Source organism: Calonectris borealis, chromosome 1, assembly GCF_964195595.1.
Source record: "Calonectris borealis chromosome 1, bCalBor7.hap1.2, whole genome shotgun sequence".
Lineage (NCBI taxonomy): Eukaryota > Metazoa > Chordata > Aves > Procellariiformes > Procellariidae > Calonectris > Calonectris borealis.
The window spans coordinates 123,676,619-123,701,352 of NC_134312.1; the positions used below are offsets into that span (position 1 = coordinate 123,676,619).

General features: G+C 44.8%; 1 protein-coding gene across 2 annotated transcripts; it reads left to right on the top strand.

The window, feature by feature from the left end:
• The first annotated feature begins 4,111 nt into the window (after nucleotides 1–4,111).
• Nucleotides 4,112–24,501, top strand: NDP (norrin cystine knot growth factor NDP). 2 transcript variants are annotated; one of them, XM_075133596.1, is made up of 3 exons: nucleotides 4,112–4,432; nucleotides 15,866–16,220; nucleotides 24,017–24,501. In XM_075133596.1, the coding sequence occupies exons 2-3, from the start codon at nucleotides 16,047–16,049 to the stop codon at nucleotides 24,242–24,244; spliced, it is 402 nt and encodes a 133-aa protein (XP_074989697.1). In that variant the 5' UTR covers nucleotides 4,112–4,432; nucleotides 15,866–16,046; the 3' UTR covers nucleotides 24,245–24,501. The 2 variants fall into 2 exon arrangements, with proteins under 2 accessions (XP_074989697.1, XP_074989610.1); XM_075133509.1 differs by lacking the exon at nucleotides 4,112–4,432 and adding an exon at nucleotides 4,892–5,495.
• The last annotated feature ends 233 nt before the right edge of the window (nucleotides 24,502–24,734 follow it).

The window sequence follows — 24,734 nt, forward strand, 5'->3', positions numbered from 1 at the left end:
CTCTCCTTGGTATATTGTTTTCCTTGTCAGGCTCTTGAGCTTGTCTTTTTTAAGCACCGATACTCCAACAGCATTTGTGCCTCGCAGGCAGCACACCACAGGGGAGCCCTAAGTGACCAGCTCCCACTTCTTGCTGAAGGAACCAGGGGGACACCAACTTCTGGTCCTGCTGCGACCACATTTTCAAGTCAAACTCAAGTCCGAGTATAGTCCAAAGACAATAGACTGTGGACTATACCATAGCTTCTGTGGTAAAATGAATAAGCAAATAGTTCAGACCCAATTTTCACAGTCTTCTCCATAGCAGCCTTATTCCCTAGATGAAGGGAGCCTTGCTTTATGCCGGCGTATGTGTAAGGCACTGAATAAACATTTCCAGATACTGTGTCTTAACAACACACATCCATGGATGCATATAAACATTGAAAGAAGAGGCCCATTTAGGTTACAGAAGAATATATGTGTTTAGGTATTTAAATATCCTTGCAAAACAAATCTGAGGGAATGCATAACGGGGTGACAGAAGAGATGAAAAACATTGAGTGCCTAAAGAGGCTTTTGTGCCACCTGGTCCTGCATTGATGTATGTGGGTGTGTAATTTTATTTATTTGGAATATTATTTACCTAATACTTATTTTGATTATTAAAATGATAGAAAATGCTTCCTCTAAGAATTCTGGATACCTCTTGTCTGCATGAAGTATATATTCATTACTTAAGTATTATGTTGCTTATTACTGTAGACTATCATTACAATACTTTCAGTTCCTCCTACATTCCCAGCTACGAAAAGAATACTGCTAGCCAAGCCCCAAATATAAACCACCCTTTATCAATTCAATAATGGAACAAAGCATTGTCCTTCCCTGAACCGCATTCCTATACATCCTACTCCCTCTAACTGCTTGCAGCAATAGCATGCGTGTTTATGTCTGTGCGTGAGTGTGTATCTACACTTAAAAATTATCCTTGCGAGTGTACTCCGCTCATGGTCTTCGCAGACACAAGTACAGATACCCAGTAGTGCTTGTTCTGACAGTACATTTGACGATATGAAGGCCTGTTATCCACTGTCTCAGCATGCAAAAATTGCCTGGGGAAGACTACAAAATGGCAGCACTGGAAAATCCTTCAGATGAAAATGAAAGATTGATTTTGCTGCAGAATTCTGAATGTATTTAACAACATGCGCACGATGGAGAGGTGAAATCCCGCTCCTTTGAGGAAGCAACACAGTGCTTGATGATGCCAACAGGGCAAATAATTCAGTCCCACTGAATTGCAGGTAATGGTAGTACAATGCTTTTCTGAGGGCAAACGTGAGTCTTATAGGTCAAACAGTGGTGGAATAAGGAAACCTGCGAATTAGGGTTGCAGGTCTGCCACACATTTCATGGGGATGGAACAAGGGAGGTTGGTAGAACTCCATGCAGAGGTGGATCTCCATCTCTTCCAAATTACATCCTGAGTCCCTGAGGGGGGAATTTATCTCACCTAGTTTTAGCTATTTAGAAAAATAGATATTTAGTCCAACTGAGTCAGCAGAATATCTTTGGTTGTTCACAGAGAAAAAAAACTGTTATTGATGTCGACCTTAAACTGGCCTGAACTGAAAGTAATTTGGGATGGGAACTCTCCATTTGCTGCTGGGAGAGCCTAAACTTAGTTTTCAGGCAACTACTGCTAAGTGAGATAAACTCCCTCTGAAGGGAACGCATACCAAAACCGATGGCAGCAGTACCTTAGATCTTCTGGAAATCTTATCTAATATCTGGGGCCACCTCAGATGTTTAATCATCTTTGAAAACTGAGCTCTGAGCTCCTGTGCTTTCTGCTTTTATTTGTTTCTTTAAAATGATTGTTTTTATGCGGGATTAAGTCACAGTGGTTGAGAGAAAATGAAGATTTATGAACAGCTATGAAAAAGTTATGGGCCACAGTCTTCTTGAGGTGGGGGGAGGCTACATTTGATGCTTCTACTTTTGTGCTTGTGATCATGTGTAAGTTCATTCAGAAGGCCACAAAAGAGAGGGTCAGTTTAAGCCACCAGCCAGTGAGGTCAATTAACTGCTGATTAGCTCCCACTTACTGCCAAACACAGTCTTGAAGCTGAAGATAAAAAACTGAAATCCACTTTTAATTTTTTGAAAAATTTTTAGTCCAATATCTGCAGATTTTCCTGTATTAGGAATTGGTAGCTGTGGTAGCAAACCGCTGAGCACTACTTCTCAAAACTTCTCACTCTTTGAGATATTATTGGTAATTGTGGAGTATTTGAAGTATACTTAGCACCCAACAAATAACTAATGCAGATATTGTCTCCTGTAGATGACACAAAGATAACAAACCTAAGCTGCACCAGTAAAAAACTTAAGCATCATTTTCAGTAAGGACCATGAGTAGGGTATCTACTGTCTCCTGGAGGATTTAATCCAGGAGCTACTTAGCCAGGCTTTTGTCTTGAACATGGCAGGTCCTTAGGGCAAGCAACTGGAATATGTGAGCCACTTTCTTTCCCATGGAAAAAGAGAGACAACCTGGCAGCCTAATGACCAAAGAGCCAATACCCTTAGTTTTAAAAGAGAGTGTTGGCTAAATTAAACAAGATTGCTATGTGTAGTCTATGTGTTTAAAGTAAGTAAGTGTAGTGTCAGAGCATCAGTGACATTTCAGCCCGCAGCTACAGCACGGCAAAGATGCCGGTGAGCTCTGCCATCATCCACCCTGGGCAACCGTGCTGGCATCTGCGAGAGAGGCAGAGAGCTGGTACACAAATGGTCGGTGAGAGAAACCCGGGATTGACTTAAGAAGCAAAATAATGTAAACACTGAATATGAGGGAAAAACTCAGCAGCAAAATATGCAGCAAAACTCACATCCTGAGAATCTCGGTCCTAAGTGGATCGTTTGTTTACCCCACCAGCCAAACCTGGCTCTGCAGCAAAGCAAGCCAAAGAATGTCTCCTTTATTGTTTCCATGATGCTTACTCATCTACAAGCCATTCCCCTTTTAGATTATTCTATTTTTAAGGCATAATTTCCATCTGTTCTTTGATCTTATACCACATAAGACATTTAGCTAATAACATCATCCATCAAATACCAACTTTCCTTTGGAGTTCAAACACAATCGACACAGGACCCCGTCCATCTGCTGGCCAGTGCCTCTGAACAGATCCAGCTTGTGAATGGCCAGCTATGTCGCCTATTTTTTAATTAACCGGCTAAGGTCTGTGCTTCCCGTAACGCCGCAGGACGACTAGGGGACACTCCAAAGGGAAGTGAAACGCGCTCCTCTGTGGAAGCGGAGAAGAGGGTTTGGTGCATGCAGAGCTGCGATGTGCTTGTTGTAAGTGGGGTTTTCCAGTGGATGGAGTCTGCCTTCAGCCCCTCAGGGAATTAATTTTTGCATAAAAGATGCAATATTTATATAAAAGGTTTGAAGAAGAACCGTTTTCAAACTTGGCATTCTTCAGAGGAAGGTGGGTAAAGCAGAAGGCTAATGTTTGTTTGACATTTTAAATAGCTCTGCTTCTGTGAGTAAACTTCTGACGTTATTTGAGAAAAGCTTCAGAATTTCAGGGCAGATTATCTGAAGCATCCAAATTGCAGATTTGCAGACAAGTATTTATACAGAAAAAGGCTTGTCTGCTTACCCAACTGGAGAGCCAGGGAACGTCAGATGATTTAGGTGACCAATTGTAGTAAAGCAGCACAGCTTGAATTAAGGATATCTGAGATCAATCACAGTTAAAAAAATTCTAAGAAAAACCTGTCAGAAAAAAGGAGATCAATGAGTAATCTGGGGAAAAGGCAGTTTCTCTATGGATATTTTCCCAGTACAAACAGATATCAAATTTTTTAAATCGTTACTTTCAGATTCTTCACTGAGCTCTATTACCTTGCTTCTCAGTGGTTTGCTTTATCTTGCACACAGTGCATTTGTTTAGGAAGGAATTTGAGTCAGGATTTATATTCCACTGGTTTACGTATGCCACAGCGTACGTATCTCCAGATCTGAAACAATAACAACAACAAAAAAAGCGCCTACATTTCCTTCTATTTCCTGGCTTGCCAATAATAAGAAGTCCCTGCAGAGGGAAGCTTGGCTGGTGGTGTTTTGTGATTTCTCAGATAACAAGAGCTTCACATTTCTGTGGAATTCCCATTTGCCAGTGAGCTGCTGCTGCCGCTGCCCTGATTGATATATGACTGCAATGGCACTTTTCCATTTGACATTCCCTCTCTCTCCCTCTCCCTCTCCCTCTCTCTCTCTCTCTTAAAAAACAGCCCTAACTTTTGTGTGTTGCAAATATAAAAGGCAAGCCATGTGACAGAGGGACAGAAGAACAAAAGCATTTGGAAGTAACAGGACCTCTTTTTAGCTCTCCGAAGAGTTTGAGGGGAGGAAGGAGCAGTACATTTTCCAAAGGTAAGCAAATAACAGATTCCTCCAGATTTTAAGTATTACATGGACTTAAACTGAGCGCTTAATCTCTTTATCTGACAAACATATGTTCTTCTTGTACCATTTTTTAAATTAAAATGTGTTGATGTGGAATCGACACAGCTCTAGGACCTGTGTCTCCTTCTTAAGCTTTAACTGTATCTCCTGTCTGCAGGATACCTGTACACAGTCAAACAGGTAGCCCAGCGTGCTTCCGAGCAACTTGGTTAAACATCTATTCTTGTGAGCGTGCCGGGCTCATGTCTGCAGCTCTGCGCTGGTCCTAGCTGTATGGCTTTGGAGTGAATGGACATGCTGGACTCTGCCCTGAATTCATCGGGAGAGTGCCAGTATCGCCAGCACCCTCTTTGTCCCATTACAATAGGGCTCTATGAACACAGGCAAGCCTGCTAGTTTAAAGCTGGACAGTTTACTTTTATCACTACTTATGCATGCTGTTCTCTTGCCAGTCATCTGCTGGAGTGCTTAGAATAATTTGAAACAACAGGCAATATTTATTTCTAGCTTTGTGTGTCATGCTTCGCAGGAGTACTCTCAATTTGCACGTTATTATTTATCCAAACTTCTGGGAAGCTTTACTATGGACTGGACAGCACTGGTTGTGGATTAGGACAGATTTAATATACACTCTTGATTGGCTGAAACCTATGAGGAAAGCCACGGTGTTTGCCTTTGCTGTAACGCCGAGGGGTATATTTAGTAGGTAGCCGACCCCGTCAGCGTGACACGTAATGCAGCGTGGCTGTGCCGTCGGTAGCTGACACGGGAGGATGCTGCAGGACCCCAGACCGCCTGCTGAAGGAGAGAGGGAGGCTCTCCTCGTTTGCCGGCAGATCGTTTTGCTGTGCATCAGCGTCAGAGGCACGAGCGTAACTGTTCTCTCTGTCTTTGGGACAAAAGAAGAGTTTCACTGTTATGAGCCCAGCGATAAAGTGTCAGTGTAGTGTAACTGCGAGGCGCGGGAACGGACACTGCCCCGAGAGAGCCTGGCTGAGGAAGAAAGCCCTGTCTCCCTGCTAGGATTCAGGTGAGTGAATTCATCCTATAAAAGTTCAAATTAATGGGTCTAGTAGCAAAAAACAGAGTAACAAAGCTGAACCATGGAAAGGCAATCTCAGTGCTGCGCTAGCTCACTGCTGTAGCGTCAGCAAAGCAGGCTCACACAGAGGGTGTGTTGCGGGGGTAATTTTCTTGTGGCAAATCTGAATTTGCCAGACGATGTGTGTGGACTGACTCTTGTGGGACTGTCAGGCAGATTTCTTATCCTGCCTCTCAAGTTCATTTAAATTTCTCCCATAGCCTCCCCGCAACATATCTTAGTTGTTTCTGCCTGGGACAGATGGCATGACAAGTAACCTGTTAAGGTTTCTGCAGCTCTTTAAAGATGAAAAACATGTTTCCTATATGCTAAATGTTACTAACAGTTCCTAAAGCTTTGTAACTGTCCCACTGGCTGAGAGGTGAGAACTCTGCATATTGGAAAAGGACAGGCAAATGATTATTTAAAACCAACAGTGGCGACAAATTCACTTCAAACCAGTTCCTCATTGCAAAGTTATTTTCTAATAGAAGCAACGCAGCTGCCTGGTGGGGTCAATAAATGTGGATGTAATAATGACTTGTCCTTCCTCAAAAAACCATCTACATTTTAGGACCTCTATTTTTTTTTTCTTTTGAATTACTAACGATTCTCACTTTTGCTCAGGCTGTGGGACCTTACTCATATCTGTGAGCAGTCACACACATGAATAATTCCCTCGACTTAAATAGAACTATTTGGTGAGTAATTACTTACCAGCTTGAATCAGGGGTTCCCAACGTGACTTTATACATACATTGACATGCTCTTGCTGGAATAATGAAATCTTATTTGCAATACCAGTATTATAAGAAGATACTTTTAGATTTTCCAGTTAAAAGCAAATGTGGAAAGAATAGGTGTTTCAAGCTTACAAAATAAAATGCTGCTCATTACTCTAGTTACAAGCTCAGATCTCTACCTGAAGGTGTCCCACGTAGGTTTCCTGGATTTGCACAGCGCCTGGTTTTAATCAGATGCATGTACGCTGATGATTCCCCCTTGCAGAGCAGGATACTTGTTATGGACAGGCTTGTGTACAGCTTGCAGTAGCAATACCCCAGGTAGCTACCTACGCATGGCTGATCTCCACAAAAGCCATCTGCCCCACCAGAACAATCCCTCACGTGCCATCGAGGCTTATGAAAGCACCTGTATGTTCTTGCTTGCTTGAGTTGCCAGGATTGCAATCTCTTTTGCCCAGGTGGGAGGGAAGCGCGCCACCTCCTTGGGGGCTGGTGTTGATGCCTGCAGTGACCCATTTGACAGGAGTCCTCCTGGAGTCGGCTTGATTCCCCATTTCCCCTGGGGCTGACTGTGTCCCCTCCCTGCCTTGCCTGCTCTCAGATGCACCAGGAAGTGCTCCAGGTTGTTCTTGGACCCTGAAGGGAGTTGACTATCTATGGTGCAAAGCTTGCACGAAGCCACTGAGACATTTGTTTTTGCAACAAGTCTGGTGGAGTGTTTGTTTAAATGAAAGAAGAAGAAAAAAAACTCCTCTTTTTTTTCTGAAACACTACCATTGTAATTATATTAGATAGTTGTATTAGATAGTTGTATTACAAATACTACAAATTCCCCTGCCTCTAATGTCCTGCTGAGTATGAGGAGAGACTTGTCTCTATGAGTTTTAGAAAATTTTGCTACATGAGACCGTGCCACAGTCCCATGTTATTTGAGTAATCCACCTCTTGAGCGTGGCTGGAAGCAGCCACATCAAAGAAAGACCCCATGGCAGGCAGCTACGGGGTAACTTGCTGTGGTGAAGGATTTTTCCCTAACCCCATCAACTGAACTCTCAGAGTCCTGAGAGTTTATAACCCTTCCAAAAACTCTTTAAAAATAAAACCCTTATGACTGTAACCCTCCCATACATAACAAGTCCTTTTGCTGAGCCCAGCTAAACTTTTGCCCTCTGTGATATCTTGTTCCACCGGATCATTGTCGGTTGCGTAAACATGTGTTTCTTTTCATCAGTGTTAAATGTGCAGCCTCTCGGCTCCCCTACCCTTCCCCACGTCCTGGTATCTCGGGATGGGGTGAGTGGCCATGCCCAGATCACCTTTTTTTCTGCTGTCTTGCTTCCCGCTCGACAGCCCTTTCTCTGAAACTCAGCCCAATGGCAGAGGAAAGGTTCAGCTGGTGTCAGGTTAACTCGGGTACCTGAGTCTCCCCGGCCAAGAGCACCCCACTTTGCCCACGCTTCTGTGCATGCATACGAAGAGATGCTGCAGTCTCCGCTGACTATGATCAGCTGTTATTTCCTTTTTATATGTGTCAGTGTGGAACATATTAAAATTTCTCAGTAGTGGTATGTTAGGAATCCCTCTGATGCCCCACCTCTAACTTAGCAGAACAATAAAAGCAAGGTTGTAGTAAGCCTTTGAGCAGCTGGCCGTCTATATATTCCTTCTTTTTTCACATAATCTAATTCAGACTATTATCCGGGTAGCAGTGGCACTACCACTTCCAGACACCATCAGTCCTTGTCCTGTTTGCTGGAATTTCATTGCGTGGCACGGAGATCCTTTCTACCACAGACAAGTGTAGCCTTTCTTCTGGTGTCAGGGTATCGGGCTGCTGGTGCCATGGAGACACCGGTCCTAGGAATTCCACCGCACTGCTATTTTTCAGCTTCTCTTTGTTATTTTTCTATTTGCATCAATCATTGTTATGGCTTACGCTTGTCACATTTACGTGCTTATTATTACTGAGCTGCAAACTGTGTCGGTCCGGCAGTGCGGAGGCAGCATAGGTTATGTTGCCCTTTAAGACATGTGAGTTGAGGATCTGAGTTAATGCCTTAGCTCTGGTTTGGCAAAGGTTAAGCATACCATGGCAGTGACAATCGCATTACTGTCATAGCAGCACGGCTCAAAGAGAGTGGGGACCTAGGGGAATGCTGTTCCCCTTGTTAGAAGACATAAAATTGTTACCATGAGCCAAATATTTAGGTTCCCTAATTATCAGAGGCCGAGGTATATGGATGGTGGTCTGAATTTTGCCTGTGTGTAAAAGAAGAGAGGATTTTGCCCCTCGGGTTGGAAAAGAGGGAACATCCCCTTCAATTGTGTGCTGTCATCTCCAGCATGCATAGCACTCTCTGCTGGTCCTGGTGGCAGGGATGTCTTTGCTTAGTATTAAGGAATAAGAAACCCATTCCTATTCCTGCATCTATTGATAACTACAGTCCTTTGAGTTCTCTCGGAAATACATTAAATCAACCTCTAATCATCAGGCATGTGATACAGTAAAAGACAGAGAATGAAAACCTCCCACCTGCTTGTAACACACTCCAACAGGTAGAGGACACATGCCCGAATGCCCTAGACCTCTCAGCAACTTGTCGTTTGGCCAAGAGTCATTTTTCCTCATGTTGGGTCATAAGACTAAAGTAGAGGTAATTACTGAAGCAAATCCTATAGCTAATGCTTGGCTGGGAATATTTGCACTTTAGCCAGCAGCCACTCTTGCTGGTTTGCCTCCTGGGAAGGATGGGCAGCCTTACTTAGGCAGCTCGGCTCTGCGCCTGGTGCTTCACCGAGGAGTGATCCCATCCAGCACACTCTGGATGAGCAAGTGGAAAATGTATTCCTCTCAATTCCTGTCCCAGACTCAAGACCACGACTACTCTGATATTCAGCGAGACACAAGAATAAAGAAAAAATCCAAGGCTGGCATCACCTCGCCATTAAATGGCTCTACTAGCTCATTAGAGAGAGATCCCATACATGCCCCTAATCAATCTATTTAAAGTTTCCTGGAAGCAGGAAAAGGAAAGAATAAAAACACAAGCGCTCTTTTGTCCACCAGTAGTTATTCTTTGCAAGTGTATTAAAAACTTTTTCTCCATGTTGGCCTGTGCCTGTCTGCTGGCAGGGCTCCAGCTTGCAGTACCCACTGGAGTTTGTTATTTCAACTGCCTAGCAGGAAGGCGCAGTTAGCTCCCCCCCTCTAGCTACCTGAAGGGCTGGAAATATTCTTGGAAACTTCAAAAGGAGAGGGAAGCTCAGCCAGCTCAAGCACCGTTCAGCTTAATTTGTTCCACCTCATGCACCAGGTCCCTGCCGCGTGAACACTTATGGGGGCCTTACAGCAGCTGCCCCATCGAAGCCCGGGGAACCAGTCCCATGCGTGCTCACCCCATGCATGCTGATGCTCCCAGGGATGCTTGCAGCAGTGCGTTCTTCCATTATATTTGCTGCAATTACTATGTTGTTTCTTACGCTTCAAATACCATGGCCTTCCTATTTTTTCAGTCTGCTTACAGTCACAGGTATCCATCACCTGAAATATTAAAAGATTTAGTGAAGCCTCACAGCAGAAAATGATGTGCAGGAATTTCTCTCAACTACCATCAGCGCGTTTGACATTTCTGACTGCTCAGAGGTAGTGTCCGTTTTCTCTTCTTGGTTTTTATGGGACAATGCTCTGCAGTTGCTGGCTGGCAGGCGGTAGGACAGCGCAGCCTCAGTAGGACCAGAAGATGTGCTTCCCTCCTGTGGACACCCAGATGAAGAGGCTTAAGCCCCTTCTTTTGAGCCTATTTTCCTTTCTACTGCCTTTTTCCTTCCCCTCTCCCGTTGCCCACCAGCTGCTGCCAGCTCTGGCCGGGAGTGCGCGTTACTGGTGTACCCCCCTCCCACAGGCACGCTGCCCCGCAACCTGCTGTGTAGTGGGTGGATGGAGCTCCCCGACGACGGGTGAGAACATTCCCCTTGATGTCAAAGGGGACAAGCTTCAGCACAGCTGGATGTCAGCGGAGCAAACGCTCATTTAGCACAACGAGGCCTCGGGGAAGCATTTCACTTATTTAGACCTGTAAGAATCTCACGCAAAATATTTAGTTTGGTATTTGCCCTGTCTTGGGAGGGGAAGAAACCAGTTCACATGCTGCATGGAAGCATTTCCCAAACAACTGGAGTTCCCGGTGTTCACCTGCTGCTTCCCAGCTGCCACATGGCCGCTCGGTGACTTTGTCAGGTGTTTTGAAAGGCGGCTGCAGAGCGGAGCGAGGATTTTGAAAGCATATGTAGGAGGCCAGCTACTTCACTGCTGGAACAGAAATGGCTACAGTAAAATAACTAGATGAGAACATGACTACATTTATTTACAGAGCTAAAACATACACTGGAGCTGATAAAGCCTCTGAGTTGATTCAACAGAAAGCAGGACCAGGCACAGCATCTTAGGTCGTCTCTCCTACTAGATAAATTGTTCTCTTAAATTGCTCAAACGGTCACTCGTACGACTTTGTCCCACGGCTTCCCAAGCGGTTCATGGGCATGGTGCAGGCAGTTGCATGGGCTGGAAGAGTGCCATGGAGGCTGGAGGTCTGGGAGCAGACCACCCCACGCCACAGCACCGGAGAGCCACTCCGGGGGGCTTTAATGTCCCAGCAGATGGCCTTAGAGCAAGACCTGAGCTGCGGACGTGCAGAACAACACGTGGCTTTGGGAGAGGGCTTCACAAGGGTAGCCCTGGCGTAAGGGCACACCCGCTGCTGCTGTCAACTGGGAACTGTGGTAGAGCGTGGGGCAACTCTGTACACAGGGGGCCCCCAGCCAATCGCCCAGCTGGGGCTTTGGCAACTCATTACAGGAGCAGAAATGATGGTTCCCCAAGTTCCCTGAAAGCACAGATCCGTTACTCGGAAATCTGGGTGATGGGTTGCCGTGGGCCACACGAGCACCGTGGGCCATGCTAGCACCATGGCCAGGCAGCGGCAGTATGCCTGGGGCTGGGGGACTGGGGGTCATCTCCAGCACAGATCGCTCCTCCCGTCTTCCTATCCCCAGCCCCTTTCCTGGACCTTCTCATGGCAGTGGGGAGTTCAGCCCTGCAGAACAAACCCTGGTGTAACCTGAGGGTGTAGTTTGACCAACACAGTCGTTTCCACTGCAGTCCACCCTGGAGCGCAAAATCCCCAAATCCTTGTCTTTCTGGCCTAAACTTTTCCAGCTTAGATAAAGTTCTCGAGAAATCCATTTCGATCTCATAAAGATCATGGTGGCATTTTTGTCAGAACAGCAGCGGTGAACACACACACACACATATATATACGTATATGGTTAGTGACACTTTTTTAGGGCTGGATTTTGGAGAAACTGAGTAGTCTTGCAACTCTTCTGTTTACATAACAAATTCAGAACGAGGGAACCACATGGTAGGATCCAAGTAATTGTGTTTACTAAATATGCACAGCATGCAAGGCCAGGCTTAGTTACATATACACACTGCTGCTCCAACAGGATTTTGGCAGCCTCCGAAACATAAAAGGCATGGAGTGACTTGAATTGTACCCTCATCGTCAAGCAGGAGTCTCAAACATGGAAAATGCACAGCAAAGGAAGGCCAAGCTGAATGTACGTGCATGCCTAATTCACGGGGCTCAGGAGCGGGGAACAGCTAAGTAGAAGTACACCATAAATGAGCTTTTCCATTGCTCCCTTCCTACCTTCCAGGATAAAAGCTGTGCAGATCCAATAGACCTTTGGAGAATTGCTCAGCTCTTTATTTTTTCCAAGATACATAGCAAAAAGGGAATTTCTGTTTACGTTCTCACAAAGTGACTGGCTAAATAATTCCAGATGATGGAATTTTCTTCTATCCTTAAAGCAAAACAAAATCTTAACCTTCACCACTCTCTAAATGATATTAAGACTATGATAAGAAATCTCTATTTCAGCATTCAAAAAGCAGTTAATAACAACATAAAGTTGGAAAAATAACTCTAACTCTGTCCCTATGTCCATGTGCAATACAGTCTTGGATTGTATGTTCATATGGTCTTTCTTTGGGATGTCTTCTATTTTTCCCTGCATTTTTTAGGTAACAGCTGTAGCAGTTTTAGGTAACAGCTGTGACAGCTTTTAGCATTTTATGTCTCTGAATCCCTGAAAAATAGTTATATGGGAAGGGCACTATAAGCCTATTACTAACAACATGTAATGCCCATATCAGTGAATTCTGAAAAAAATGGGAAGCAGTGATTTTCATCCACTGTTAGGCCAAATATTTTTGTAGCCAATTTTCAGCCTGAGAATATGAAGTCACCTTTTTCTTTTCACCTTCACTTTTTACAGCATCTTTTTCTTTACAGGATGCATTTTAGCTTCCTTTTTGTTAGCTTGGTTAGCTTGGCAGATGAGCTGTTTACCACAGTTTTTCACATGAAAAGAAACTGAGGAAAAAACAGCTTAAATAAAAGAAAAAAAGCTCTATGTGAAATTGTTGATTTTGATAAAAAAGTGTCTTTTCCAAATGAAACAAAATGTCATCGTATGTACAGCTGTCATGGTTAAAGATTTCTGCAGGTGTACTTGCTTCTGTTTACAGAAGGATAGCCTGGAAGCTACGTATGTCACTCCTGATATCATGTACTGTCTAGGACTTTATAAAGTCAGACAGCATTTCAGACAGCTTTTTTTAAAAAAAAGAATGCTAGTTTAAGGTGAAATGCCATTGCACAGTATCAGCTGGAAATGGAAAAAGTCATGTCAACGTACTTCATCACGGTGATGTACCTGAGTGAAAATATTTAGACTTTTTTTACACAGTCAAAAACCTACGCACTGACTTCTGTATGTTTAAATGTCCCCGTGAGACTTTTTTCCCATATATCTACATTATATATGGCATATGTACTTGAAAAATGTATGTGTATACTTCACATAGGTACGTCAGGAGATATTGGCATGTGCAAATAGCCCAGTGCTGTCTGCAGTCCTGCTTCCAATACCTAGACACTCGTTTTGCCAGTATGTCTATCAACAACTGTACACATTTTTTTTCACAAAAGATGGGTCACATTTACATCCGTGGTCTCTCTTTCTACTAACAAATATGTGATAACAGTACTTTTTTCTTCTTTCAAAGTTTTGTTACCAAAGCCCGCTACATTTCTTTGCCAGGGAAGTATCAGGGCAATTTTAAAAGATTGTGGAAGTGTTAATGCTTTTTGTATTGTGTTGTGCTTATCCTGAAGAAGGTACAGACGTCTTCCTTTTCTCACATTTTTCCCTGCTTCTTTCCAGCTTTCTCAGAGTGTTTTCATGAGGCAGACTCTATGTCATCCAATTATTTCCTGAAGAAAACTACAGAGATAAGCCTTTGAAAACGGAGCCAGGACTCCAGATTTCTCTCTCTGTGTTAAATCATACTGATCAAAAACATGGAAAGATATAGAAGCGCAAAATTAACAGTGGGACAGAGACAGTGAGACAGTGAGAAATGGGGATCCCTGGACATAATATTACATGAGATGAGACCATCCAATATCAAGTAAATTTATTTGGACAGAGAGGGAATTACTGGGTGTGTAATACTGATTAACTATGTTGGAGAGAGACCTTGCCAAGCAGCGTGTTTTGGTCAGCCTCTTTATAAAGAAGAATAGGAATGTAGGTAAAAGGTTAAATGTTAAAAAAAAAGCGCATCAGTCCTCCTGTTAGCTAATCCTTGGGCATCATCTGCATGAACCAGAGTAGTACAGTTCACTTCTGGGAAGGAGTCTGTCCCAGCTCCCATGACCGAGACATTTCTCTCTTACCCTGCTAAAATGTTTGGAGGGATATTTATTGACATGAATGAGACTGTGCATAAATGTATCTGAGATCCTAAGTGTTTCGTGTTGTTTAAGCTCCTTATACTGCAAAGACATAGTATTTTTTTAATGCCATATCCACTGAAAAACATTTGCTTGAGGAAAATATATCAGGTCATAGGTCAGACTCCGGGAAAAAAATAGGTTGTCTGTTAAATCCACAGTCACATCATTTTTCCTTTCCTACTTAGGCACATGGACAATAGTTTGAAACCCAAAAAAGGCTTTAAAAAATGTCTAATACACAGAGCATCCCTAATTACATTTCTTCCCAGCATGAGACTTTGTATGTCACTTCAGCCCGACAAGTCCCGACTCCCAACTTGGATGAACTCTGGAAGTGCTTCTCACTGCTATGCAAAAGTGTTTGAGCAAGCTATAAAGCAATACACAAATCATCAAGCGCTCTGGTGGGGAGGCCTCGTAATTTCAGGCTGTTTGGGAGATGAGTATCAGTCGGTTTAGAGTATCGCCAGCAAACCAGAAAACAGTTTTGAAAGAGGCTTGTATAAGGCAATAAAGGCACGCATCAGCTCTTTAAATAGGCAAGAGGCTCCGGGGGAGCATTTCTGCGTGACCAGGGAACTGTTTTATCATAAGTTTCTTCAGAAAGTCCTTGCGCTTTTAACTTTACTGATGACTATCCTTCGCTTCATCAGGTTGTATGTAAATGGATAATTCACAGCTCTTTCGAGCTACAGCTGTCTGTAGTAAAAGCAAAATTAAATCACCCATTTGAGACTACAGGCTTTGTGAGAAGGATCAGGGGGCTGTGATGAAGCAGCTGAGGGAGATGCCCTCCTTTCCCTGCTGGCACAGAGCTCCGGGCAGCGTTTCAGGGGCTGTCCTGCGCCTGTTTTCTGGGGGATCTCCTGGTCTCCAACATGTGCCAGAAAGCCAGATGCCTGGGTGGATATCCACATGACTCCACCTGCATATATTTTTCCCAGTTGATAGCTGGGATGTACTTGGATATTATGGAATATAATGTATTTTTCAGATGCTGCACTTTAATTAATGGGGAAGAGACTGACACTGAGCAAGCGCAGCCCGACGAGTAAGCAAGTAAAGCATGCCCACCTGTGTGCGTGGGGTACTCAGGAGGGCAGGGCAGCCAGAGACCTAGGTAGTCCGCCAGGCAGTGCAGGTCAGTGCTCAGCAAGCTTTGCTCATGCCTGGCTCGGACCCTCAGCACCCCTCCATCCTGGGGGTGCCCCTTGTCCCTGCAGCACAGCAGCTGCAGGAGACTGGCACGCAGCCCCTAGAGCCAGGGGTCAACCTGCCTCCAGCCTTTCCATGTGCTACAGAAATTCCCATCTGTAATGTAGGAGGCAGCCCAGCTTTGCCCCCCTTTGACGCTTTGAGCGGATACACAGTCCTTCCAATTTGCAGGAATCTCTGATGTGTTACTAATCACCAGTTTTGAGGAGAACCCATTAGGGACATCACCAAGTGAAAAAGATTGGCATTGCATCACTTCTGATGTTAAAAGCCAAAAGGTTCTCCCCAGTAAAATGACAGAGCAACGCTGAAAGTAACAAGGCCTTGACATCTCCTTCCTAATGCCATACACTCTACCTACTGTGGGAGTGATGCTCCCTCAGAGTGTGTATTTTGGCTAGCAAAAATCCTGTGTGCCTTAATGTTATTTATGTCTGTTTTTCTCCAGAGATCTTTTTGGTCAGGATTGTGATTTATGTTGTTTTTATTCCAGCTACGCAGGAGATTCTTTGACGGATTACAATCTCAGCAAACTCCAACTCCAGAAGAAGAATGACAGCTAAGAGACTTAAACCAGACTTTTCACCATCCTGGAAAGGAACTGGCTGCCAGTATTTGGAGATTTTTTAATACTCTACCTCCCTCTGCTGTTATCAGCGAGAAGTTCCTCGACAATGGGAAATCATGTACTTGCGGCTTCGATTTCCATGCTCTCGCTCCTAGCGATGATGGGAGACACGGACAGTAAAACAGACAGTTCCTTCATGATCGACTCTGACCCCAGCCGCTGTATGAGGCATCACTACGTTGACTCCATCAGCCACCCCCTCTACAAGTGTAGCTCGAAGGTAAGGACTTCCCTCACCCCCTCGCCGCAGGGTGCTGCGTCGGCAGAGTTGTTAAAATGAGCCATTTTGGGTGATTTTCTCTGCACGAATTCCTTACCACCAAAATCTAGCTGCAGAGACGTACAGATGTAGAGACATCTGGGTGGGTACGTCAGAACTGGGACTGGAGAGGAGGGCTCTTGACTCTCTTTTCACCATTTCAAAAGAAGAAACACACCATGAAGGTAAAGCTAACATGCAGTAAATGATAAGATTCAAACAAGCACGTTGGGGTCTCAGCCATCAGTGCCAAGGAGATGGGCTAGTTTGGAAGTTTAGATCATCCCAGTCACTCCCTCCTTCAAGTGAGTCTTTAATTTGGAGTATGTAAACTTATAACTTTTGAGGTGAAGTACTGAGATAAAGAATCAAGCTGTGAAATGGTAATGAATAAAGAATGTGAAAACATTGCTAATTTTTTTCCCCATTTAGTTTCAAGGCCTTTGTTTTCATGCAGAATGACAATTGGGTGTTTACTGTAGGGCTTAGGAGCAGAAGGAAATACAAGATTGCCTTCCATTTGAGATTTCAAGCCTGAAAAAATTCGTGTCAAAATGGTTTAGCGGACTGTGCATGTAGCCTACAGTCATTTATTTCATTGTGTGGAGAAAAAGAATAGGGAGAAACAATGGGAAAATCCTTGCTGGTCCCTTTCGTCTTGTCCTAATTTGTTCTGGCTGACTTAACCCAGTGTGTATTCTGATGTACAGTCTCTGCCTGGACCATCCCTCTGTCCTGCGGAAAGTGGCTTTGCCTTATGCGCCCCCATCCCTGGATTAACGAAAGGGAACAACCACCAGCGCCAACAATTTACCAGCGCTGCGTTGGGTAAGAGAGCAATGGGAGGCAGGTACGCGATGGGGTTTAGGACAAGAGGACTGCCTGCGGTGTTGCCTGATGGCAAACCCCAGCGGCACTGGTCCTGGGAGCATTTCCCAGGAGAGAGGATCCACCCAGTTCAGACGGATACAGCGCTGGCTGCAGAGACCCCCAGATGCCTTTGTGTGCAGAACGAGTTATTTGCTTCCCGTGATCAGCGCAGGGGTGAGGTAATGACACAGGTTGCAGCAAGCTATAAAATTTAAAATAAAGCACAGAGAGAAGCGTCAACAGAAAATAAGATCCACTCGGTGCTCTGCGCTCCCCCTGTGCACCAGGACAGCTGCTGCCGTGGCTGTGCACCCTCAGCGGGGCTTGCCCTGTGCCTGCTCACCAGAGCGGGGCTGAGGGCCTCGAAATTCCCCTGAGGGCACAGGGGAAAACTCCGCTCTGGGCTGCCTTACACACGTCTCACAGCAGTGCTGTCTGCCCGGCTTTGCGTAACCATGCCTGATCCACAGCAGTTGGAGATCAGAGACTTTTGCCCTACTGTTTCTGAGTTCAAACAGTAAAATCACGCATTACTTGTGATTCAAGAGATCTTTTGGTTTGCTTTCAACCTAGACTAGACCTTCTTACCATCTGCAAAACACCCAGCATTAACATACAAAACTGCAGAGATGTATCTCTGTGCAATATTGATTTTATTGCCATTGACCCCATGAGAGGCAAAGGTGAAAAGTGTAGGTATGTGGGTGGCGTGGGTGGGTTTTACTTACTGGTATGTGCGTGCTAGCAGCCCTCCCCTCTCAAGGCATTTCAGATCACCTATTAGACCTGAGAAGTCGTAGCTACTGTGATGCTTTTGTCCAGGAGGGCGATGCTCCACGCAGCCTGCCCTCACTCTTGGCTCCCTGCTCTGCCAGAGAGCAGGAGGAGCTGTGGTATGTAGTGTAGGCAAGACAGTAGGTAGCCTCCAGAGGCCCTTTGGTCTCCAGCTTTGGGTAGGATCCCCCTCTGCCCTTCTACACACAGAAGAGCAAATGAGTAGCAAGCGGCGACTTCACTAGGGAGGTGAGAAATGCAGAGTATAACTGACCTGGGCACACTGCCTCAGACATAAAAGGATAAACACAACAGGTCCCAGCCCAGCCCCTGAGGCAAATCCGTCATGAAGGATGGGGCTTCTCCAGCCTGGGGCCAGAGGACTGCCGTATCCCAGTCTCTCCTCTCCCCTGGGCCATCACCCACCCGCCCCCATCCTTGGCTGGAGCGGGTTCCCACAGCATGGCTTTGCCTCCGCTTGGCCCCGCATCACCACCAGCCCTCCAGCGGCCACTGCCACAGCCAAGTTCTCCTGTCCCTGGGCCAGCCAGGCACTTGGCCCAAGGCTGCTGCATCGGCACTCCCAGCCCCGCAGCTCCACACACTCCTGCCTGCCCCGCGGTCAGCCCGTGCCTCACCTCCGGCCATGATTTTCTTCCATGCTCAGGGCATTGCTTCCTACACAGCTCAAGGGCTTTTGCTCCTCAGCTGGCTCTCCTGGTGGAGGCTTTTAGGATAACTTATCAGGTGGGGGATGCTCCCTGGTCCACATGACTGGGAGCTGCGATTGTGCCTGTCCAGGACTCTGTTGGTTTGTTGCCCAATGGCTGGGACGTGCCGCTGGGTCTGGCACGCTCCTGCACACTCAACAAAGCCCTTTCACTGTGTGGCTGCCTTCCTCGCTCCTCCATTGCCACCACCATCCTCTGGGCTTTTCTTAAAACTCTGGCTGCCACAGACATCAGAGAGGGTTATTTTTCTGAAGAAAGAACAAGAGGAAGGAAGGAAGGAAGGAAGGAAGGAAGGAAGGAAGGAAGGAAGGAAGGATGAATGGAAGGAAGGAAGGAAACCCACCAACAACTCAAATTCTTAGCATCCCTAATAACAGAGAAAAGCAATCAGGCCTTTAGGAGTGGGACCGATCGAAATGAGAATACAGAATGAAAACCACATTATTTCAAAACTGAGCTTTGAGAAAAAAGCTGTTGACATAAACATTTGTAACTCTGACTGCAAAAATGTCAGTGACTTTTTTTAAATCAAGCCTTTAATGGAAATCATGTTTGAAAATATTATCACATCTCTTGGCTTCCCAAATTCCACAATGGTTTCAAGAAGTTTTTTAACAATACTGCAAGTTGTATGGACTTTCTCATTAAGTGGAAAATGAAAACAGTTTCCATACAAAGCAAAATAATGTTGACATTTCCTAGAAAACGTCTCTCTCTTTGTTAAATCAAGCTCTTTTTTTTTAAGGTCTGAATCATCCTGGTAGACATATGACTTCTGTTCTTGATCTAGCATATAAACACAGACCAATATTAGACTTGCTAATGAAAATTAGATGCAATGTCTGTTCCTATATATATTGTGATAAAATATAAACAAGTCAAAAAAAGGAAGGTTCTGTGGGAGTAGCTGTGGGCATTGTGGTACCTCTTGTTTCCACGAGTTTCCATTGTGAAGCTCGGACTAACGATTGATGTCAAGCAGAGACTTTGCCCTTTTTTGGCGTGATATATTGGTTTCACCGAGCCATCCTTTTTCACTTTGTATGTTTTCCCTTCTAGCGCAGCATAGAATTACAGAAGTTAAAAATGGCTTCAGAAATTGCAAGACATATTATGTTTGCTGTCCGTCTTGGTTAAAAAAGGATTATGTCCACCGTGCTTCTCTGTGGAGGCTGCCAATTGTACCCACATGGGAAGTAGTTTTGTTACATTTGGAAACATTCACCCAATATAATTTAATCATTAAAATCCCTCTTGCGTGTGACCTCAGGCAGATGTTGAAAACAGGTTTCCAAAGCCTTCGGAAATGTAGTCTGTTATAGTAACAGAATGTATAAAAGAAACACAAAAGAGGGATGGAAGAAGGTAATTTGTTCCTGAAAAAGTGTTTTCCTTTGACTTCAAGGAAATGTTTGTATCAGCTCATGAGGTATTGCCTTTTCTGACCATATTGGATTCTGCCTGACCTCTGTCACAAAGACCCACTGGTCTTCATCGATGTGCTGGATCGCCTCGCCGCTGTGACCAGAGCCTCCTAAATTACAGTATTGGCTGTCACCAGTGCTTCCTCCAGACGTACCAGAAGTGTGCTACCACTGACAGCCTCGCACTAAAGAATCCAGCCCAGAGAGACATGGACCAGATGAAGGAAGATTTAGCAAATGTTTGAAGACATTTACTGTTGAGGTAGCTCAGGGGATTTTCAGTAATGCCTGCTTGCAGCCAGGCCACGGATACTGCGTGAAAGTCTGTTCTCATGCATTTGAGCCCATCGGCTTTTGGGCCTCAGCTTGTTGCTGAAGAGTGCGGAAAAAAGGACTACAAACACCGTTAATAACAAACCAGTTCACAATTTCTGAATTTCCAGAATACGGCTCAAATGATCTGAGTCAAATATTGCCTCAGATTCAGGTTACTCTCTTTCGTGGCCTTCCAGATACCTATGAGACTGTTGACTTTAAGTAAGAAAACCTGTTCTTCCCTAGCTGCTCACACATGCGAGACCCCCGCGGTTCCCACGTTGTAGCACGCTGTGCTTCCGGATCCAGCATCGCAAGGTGACATGCACGAGCTCACATGTGCGGGGGACGAGGGGAGCCGAGAGGCACATGTATCAAGTTATAAAATACCCACATGTTTTTACTATATATACACCCACTGTATTACTGTGCTATGCCATCATAGCACAACTAATTATTTAGGCGATAATCTCTATTGCGCTATAGTATACGATGCAATAAGCAGCTGGTGTGATTGATTAAATGGCAAAGCAAAGCTTTTAAAGTACATGCTATTTCCAGCTCATTTGCACACCTGCCAAAATCCACTGGTGCTGTTCTGGATTTATGAGGAGGAGAAGGTTAAATTTTGCTGAGGACTTCAGGTTAGCCCAGAAATTTAGAAAGCTATAAAAATGGGAAATCTGAAATTTTTTTATCCTGCCAGTTTGACTTGATACCCCTGGTACTGTGCCATTTGTAAAAATTTACACTGTCATCCAAAAACAGGGCATAAACCCAACACTGTGTAATTTTACATGATATGAATACTGACCATACTCTTATGAAAAACTAAGTAGCCAGCAAAATTTGAGATTAAAATTAGAGTCTCCACAGACTAAAACATGTTTTTAAAGACAAGGCTTGCTAAGCAATTATAAATGCAGTTGCACATTGAAGAAATATTTACTGGTTTTGCATTAGAAACCTTGCTGTTCATAAGAAATGTATTGAGACACAGATATTGGCACATCAGATAATTCTACCCTATAATTACACTGCTGCAACTCTTCTGTAGTCCTTAATCCTGTTCCTTGGGGGGTTGGGTTTTTTCCTGACATTTCTGAAAGTACCTGCAGATACAGGAGCAGATGTGTGCCATAAAAAGTCCTTAGGGTAACAGTACCAGAAGTGACTAACCGTTCCAGCTCCAGAAGCATCAACCATTAGAAGTCACTTCCACCATACCGCAACGTGTGCTGTCATATTTGGGCTGAAATCACAGAATCATAGAAATGTTAGTTGGAAGCAACTCTGGAGGTCTTCTGAACCTCCCAAAAAGCAATCTGTGGCTGTTGCATGTCCCCTTTTGCCACTCCTGAGGAGAGTTTGGCTCCGTTGTCTTTGCAACCTTAAGTGGTTGCCAGCTGTCTTTGGATTGCTCTTCACCCTCCTCTTCAGCCAAATGCTTGGGCATAACCTGAGAGTGCACACAGTCTGGTGAACTGGTCAAAGTGGGGGACCTAACAAGAGCTGTCAAGATGCTGGGAAAGGAACTAACTCTTCTAAATGTCCCAATCTGCTGTCTCTCCTTTGCAATAGAGGCAGGATTAGATGCCTGTGTAGCTCTTCACCAGCTGTCTGCCTGTCACTATGGGAAGTGAGTTTTGTTTACCAAGGGGACAAAAGTGGATCTTTATCTGTCAGTAATGGGGTGCTAGCACTGTAATGATTGTCCCTTTCCCTGTTCTCGTGTACACTAAAGACACTGGTATTGAGGAGCTTGACATAGCTGATACGTCTAAAGCCGGGGTGTGGCTCAACAGTACACTGAAATTTCCTTCCCACCATATTACTACTAACAGCTGAAGTGAATTTAATTATGAATACGCAGCATCACAGGAAGGGGACCATAAATTTATGCTACAAATCATAAAGGATCGCATATTTGTCGGAGAGCAACAAGAACGCGTGTCTTAGTTAAACCAAGAAAAAAACTGGTATCAACCCTCGATCATCAGCTCATGAAGACATCTTCCTTGTGATCTGTCTGTGTTGACTGGAAGTGTAGTTGTTTACATTGAATACATTTCCAAGCAAACCATTTAGCACGCAAGTACTCTCGGAAGACTAATTTTTAAGCATTGTACAACGGATGATCTGTGCCTTTCCCATGGACACAGACAGTGCTGGTATCTCCTACTTGATACCAGGAATATTCTCTCTCTCTTTCTCTCTCATCTTTCCTCATGACTCTGACTAAAGAGAAAATCAAACATTTGACATACCTGCTTGCAAGACTTGGATATTTGCAGCCAGTTGAGCATGCGTAGTGAAAGAAGCTCAAAAGGGTTTAACGTTGTAAAATATTTGCTGTCACATCTGTAGTTATCCTTTTAGATTGTCTGGAAGAAACATGAGATATGTGCAGCATGGTTAAAATGTAATTTTCTTCCTTGGTTATACGATAGACTTACGACTGTTTTACTGCCTACTTTATCACCTCTGTCAATTTTGACCTTGTTTGGATGATACAATAAATTGATTTTGAAGTTTGTGTTGGTTAAGCAGGATTAGCTGATATTATATTCCATTTATTCCTTAATATTTCATTCCCCAGGAAAGTAAAAGATTTTGTTCAAACTTGTCCAACACTTACCCATTATCAAGGTGGTAACAGCTGTTTCTAACCACATAATTTCCTGAACCTTAGAAGATCCTTTCCATGTTTTATATAGAGCTTAGGATACTATCCATCTCCTCTACTCAACAAGGGGTTGTTGGGAAGGGGAGTAGGTGACTCCCCATGGACTTTCCTTCCTTAGTGCCTCCCGTTATGCAAGTTACCTTGTTCTGGTCACAGCTCAGTCGGTGAACTCAGGAGGAGAAGGACCATGGAGCCTGCACTGCTTTTGGAAAATCTCACTAGTGAACCCTCATGTTTGGCAGTGAGTTCATCAAGATTTTCACTGCCTTATGCTATGCATTTTATACAGATACAACTGATTTATCACTGCATTTTATACAGATACAACTGATGCATGTATCTATACACACACATATAATTGCAAATACGTATTTAAGGTGATCTTTGTAAAAGGAGGGAGCTAGAAACGTACTCCTTTAGAAGAAATAAACTGAGCATCTTCTTTATATTTCTACTTTATATGTTTATATATCTAAGCATTTGAGACATTCACTGGCCCCGAGGACCAGTTCTGCTGATCACTAGTATATACACTCAAAACATTGGAAAATATCCAACCAAAGTATCAGTCTGGCTGATGATTTAAGGGCTTGGCTGCCACAAATCTGGGGTCAGTAAGTCACAGTTGCAGTCACCACGCCTGGAAAGCAGGGCTGGCTGTGATCATTTGGAGCCGGGGCTTTCAGAACAGCAAGCCCCGTAGTCCTTATCGGAGTCGGTGCCTGGGACTCCAGGAGGAGCCTTGCTTTTCCTCCTTCCCATGTTACCTTCTCCGCTCTCTCAGATGCAGCTCAGGGGCAATGCACTGTGTGGGGCTGGGTGCCTTTACCACGGTGGGAAGATGCAGTAAGTGAGGGAAGACCAGTCAGACTGGAAGGAGGTACCCATCTGCTGGTGTTAGCTGCGCCCTGGCAGCCATGAGGGCACGTTTCCTAATCCGCCTCTTTTCCTTCGCAGATGGTGTTGCTGGCTCGCTGCGAAGGGCGCTGCAGCCAGACGTCGCGCTCGGAGCCCATGGTTTCTTTCAGCACCGTCCTGAAGCAGCCTTTCCGCTCCACCTGCCACTGCTGCCGGCCCCAGACCTCCAAGCTGAAGGCCATGCGGTTGCGATGCTCGGGGGGCATGCGGCTCACTGCCACCTACCGCTACATCCTCTCTTGCCACTGCGAGGAGTGCAACTCCTAGGGACGTACCTGCCACAGCAGAGAGGGGACTGGGATGCTGCTGTTGGGGAAGGCTCCCGAGAAGTGATCCAAGGTGAGGCCGAGGCTCCCAGCGTACGATTGCAGCGAGGACAGGACTAACCAGGCTGGATTGGATCTGAGAGCTAAAGTGCAAATATCCTGGGGCCCTGGGTGGTGCCGGTACCGAAGCGTGGGCTGTGACAAAGGTGAAAGCACGAGGACTTGTTTTTAAGAAGCCTTTCTTTTTTTCTGAAAGGATATCTTTGTGAGTTTCTTCTTTTTCAGGCTCAGCTCTGGCTACAGAGAGGTGCTTTTACTTTAGGTCAAGGGCAGCAGGGGAAAAGAGAGGAAGGTCAGCCGGATGACAGCACTGCGATCTGGAAGTCGGCGTTCGGACAGAGGATGGGCATCAGTTCCCACATACAACCTCTTAACCTACCAATTTATTCTCAGTCTCCTAGTTATATTGGCCTTCAAAACAAACTGTGTTG

Bases quoted from the DNA above. Each gene is read 5' to 3' on its own strand.
- NDP (XM_075133596.1), top strand. From the start codon at position 16,047: ATGGGAAATCATGTACTTGCGGCTTCGATTTCCATGCTCTCGCTCCTA. The intron at 16,221-24,016 runs GTAAGGACTTCC...TTTCCTTCGCAG, and splicing joins TCTACAAGTGTAGCTCGAAG to ATGGTGTTGCTGGCTCGCTG.